The sequence below is a fragment of the Chaetura pelagica genome, unplaced genomic scaffold, assembly GCF_000747805.2.
Source record: "Chaetura pelagica isolate M959 unplaced genomic scaffold, ChaPel_1.0 scaffold195, whole genome shotgun sequence".
NCBI classification, from domain to species: domain Eukaryota; kingdom Metazoa; phylum Chordata; class Aves; order Apodiformes; family Apodidae; genus Chaetura; species Chaetura pelagica.
Window position 1 is genome coordinate 171,269 of NW_009953304.1, and position 3,507 is coordinate 174,775.

Here is a 3,507-nt window from a genome sequence, read left to right on the forward strand (position 1 = left end):
AAGAGTAGAAAAGAAATGCAGGAGATGTAATTGCCACACAGTGGAGCTTTCAGCCTGAAAAATGGACAGCTTTAGGTAAGCAACAGCAAGAGCAAACACTGACCAAAGAGACAGATCTTAGCAAATGTAGAACAAAGAACATCAGAAGACAGAGAAAAAATATTTGCAAGAATTCAAGTCATCTTGACCAAGACAGATTGACAAGGTAGTAGAAAGTTACCTGTAAACCTCCTCAACTTGCAGAGATATCCTATGAGGCATGTCCTACTTACTCACATCAACACTATGGCCAACTTCAAGTTTAAACACTTTAAGCCTTAACATTTTTTCCCTCCTATACTTGGGATCAGCAGGTCATTTACTTCAAACTTCAGCCTCTTCTCACAATGAGGCAGTTTTGGGAAGACACATGCATACAGCTGTATTAAAAATGGACACTCATTAGATGATGACACAAGTGAGAACTTGGCACCTGCTTCCAACATCAGAACAGTAGGACAGATACATTTGCTTGCTGTACAAGCATCTGGGCAGTGGTTAGGCAGAAACACAAACCCTTGTAGATAGTTTTCTCATGTCCTGCTGCAATATAATGCAAACACATGACAGTGTGGAAGATTGATCTCCCTCTCTTCTGTGCTATACAAAACAAGGGCCTTCTGAAGCAAGGGAGCATTCACCACCCTAAGGCAGCAAGTTCTTGGGAGAGCTGGGATAATGAATACTGGCTCTGTGTTCTGCACAGATGTGCAGTAATTAAAAGATTAAGAGAGAAAAACAATAATGTGACTGTAAGGGACAGATTTTCCTCCCTCCCAGTTCCTTTGGAATGGTTCTGCTTGGTCCAAGTGGTTTATCTTTGTTGTCTACAGCAGCATAGGAAGAATGCCGGGCGAGACACCTACTATATGGACTGCCAGTTTGGATGGAGTTGGGAAGGATTGCTAACTTTTTAAAAGTATTTTTTAAAAGTATTTCAGAGAAAGAGAGAGAAAAATATATTCAAGAATGCACAAGTGGCTGGTACAAAAAAACCCAAAAAAACAACAAACAAAAAAACAACAAACAAAAAAACAACAAACAAAAAAACAACAAACAAAAAAACAACAAACAAAAAAACAACAAACAAAAAAACAACAAACAAAAAAACAACAAACAAAAAAACAACAAACAAAAAAACAACAAACAAACAAACAACAAAACAAGTAAGCTGAAGCACACTGTGGTTTGTCCTCCAGTTTTGCTCACACAGCACACCACAATTTCACACCAGGTTGTAAAAAAATTCCTCTGGGTATCTGTAAAGTTAAAGTTGTGCACCAGGAATTCCTACATTTTCCTTCAGCTGACAGTGGATTCTGCAGGGTCGCCATGTTCCACTGTAATGCCACAGATACTCGTAGGATCTGTAGCTGTTTCTGACAACTCTGCTAAAACAAACAAAAACAAAACAAAAAAAGAAAGCAGCAGAATTCCAGGGACTCTGGTTACTAAACCTTCATAAGATTTTCATCACTTTATAGCTATTCTATAGCATTATTCATAAACTTCATACTCCTCTGCAATGCAACCAGTGCAATGATCCAAAGATCAAAAAACCCAACCCCCCCTCCCCAAGCTACTTAAGAAGTCCTTCAGTGGTAATGCCTTCATAAGTCTTAACAGTTATGTACCAACAAAATAAATCCAATCTAATCCCTGACTTGTAAAATCAGCAACTAGGTGTTTTCTGCTTATTTGCTCTGTTTTTAAAAGGACCAGTTAAAACAACAGCAGCAGTATATTACAAATAATTATAAAACAATTACATCAGATCAATGAGATGCAGGCAGGTAAGATGTGTCTCAGTTTTGAATGGCTGAAACAACGGAGAAATTGGTCTTTACAGCAGAATGTTGTGCAATTTGTTTTGGTAGAAACAGTAAAGCCAGTCAATCTGTTTGGGAGTGCTTGGACACTTGGAACCTTTGTTCAACATTTTCACAGATTTATATATTTGAGAAAAAACAACAACAATGATAAAAAGACACCAACCTGAGTAGAACTCTATTAGAATAGAGTGATCATTATTCAGTAAATCATATATTGCACCTTTAAATAAATCATTATAAATTGTATAAAAACAGGAATATCAGCCAGGAACAGGGAGGAGCTATTCTGTCCTTCACACACACCCACATGCACCCCTGCACACACATTCACATGTTCACTTGCCCAGATTTTTTACTATAATTAAAGCTCAGAGTGACAGACCCCACTCCTTTTCCTCTAGCAGAGGCACTGAAACATTAAGGCAGGGGATATTTGTGGTGAAATGCAAAACAAAGCTCACCTCCAAACTTCTGGAGAGTCCTGCCAACAGTGCAACTACAGTTAAGTTTGACATAAGCCTTATTTAAAAATCTGTGTTCTCATTAAGAGTTTCAGTACAAAAATAAAATCTCTGCTGTTTTTTTTTTCTAGAGTAGCAACTAGAAAAGGCACAATTTCCAAGTATAAATGTCCATTTGAAGGAGCTGTTTGTACTCCTTTTTTAAATAAAAAGGAACGCAGAAAAAAATAAATCACAGAGGCACGTATCTATTAGCTAAGTAACTGGATACAGTAGATAAAATATGTTCCTGAAACTTATAATTAAATATATTAAAATGGCCCACAAGCCTGCTGTCTGTAAATGAAATCATGTAAAACTGTAATAAAAAGCTTGTGTTATTATTTTAATGTTTAAATTCTAGTTCACTGTTCTTACTGCATATGCTATTTCAGCTATCAGCACTGTTAAATTCCCAAGAAAAAGCAAGATTCCTCTGTTAACTTTAAATAATTTTGCTCGATTTTTGTTTTTCAAATCTGAATCTGTGGCTCCTGCCAGCATTGTGTTTTTCCTCCTGCAGATCACCTCTCTGAATGCAGACAGCACTGGAGAAGCCAGACGCGAGATGCTGCACACAATCCTGGAACACAAGAGTGGAACATCTGCCTTTCCTATGTGCAGGTAACACCCGGAGACACTGCATCCTTCCAGACTATGTGTGGTAGCCATTGGCCTTCCCAAAGCCTGGCCCAGGTGTGAAATTTTCATAGATTGCCATGGCTGTCATGTTTTGGTAAATAAGATCAGTTTTCTTGTCTTTCTGGGATTTAATAATATCCATAACGCACTGGTTTAGGAAGACGTACTGGTCCTGATGGGAGAAAAAGAAAAAGGAGGGTGATATATTTCTAGAAAAAAACTGATTTTGGAAGTAATCCTGCTGCTAAATACAGGTTTTGGATGCACTGCACTGAATGTTATCAGAGTATTTTAGAGAAGTTGTATGTATAGTTCATAGAAAATAGGGCTGGAAAGGACCTCATAATGTCATGTGATCAAGTCCTCTTAAAAAAGTAGGTTCAAAATTACTGTCATGCTTAACAACCTCTTACAAGACTTTCATGATGGAAATTTTATAGCCTTTTTTAAATCTAATCCAGACATCTTTTTGGATCAAAGTGGTAATTTCAGCA

General features: G+C 37.4%; 1 protein-coding gene across 1 annotated transcript in view; it reads right to left on the reverse strand.

The window, feature by feature from the left end:
• Positions 1-2,841: 2,841 nt before the first annotated feature.
• The window catches only part of PTPRJ (protein tyrosine phosphatase, receptor type, J), a 22,866-nt gene continuing 22,200 nt past the window's right edge, over positions 2,842-3,507 (reverse strand). The window contains exon 26 of the mRNA XM_009998055.1: positions 2,842-3,185. Within this exon, the coding sequence (XP_009996357.1) occupies positions 3,027-3,185 (159 nt within the window). The 3' untranslated portion in view covers positions 2,842-3,026. The remainder of the gene's footprint in view (positions 3,186-3,507) is intronic.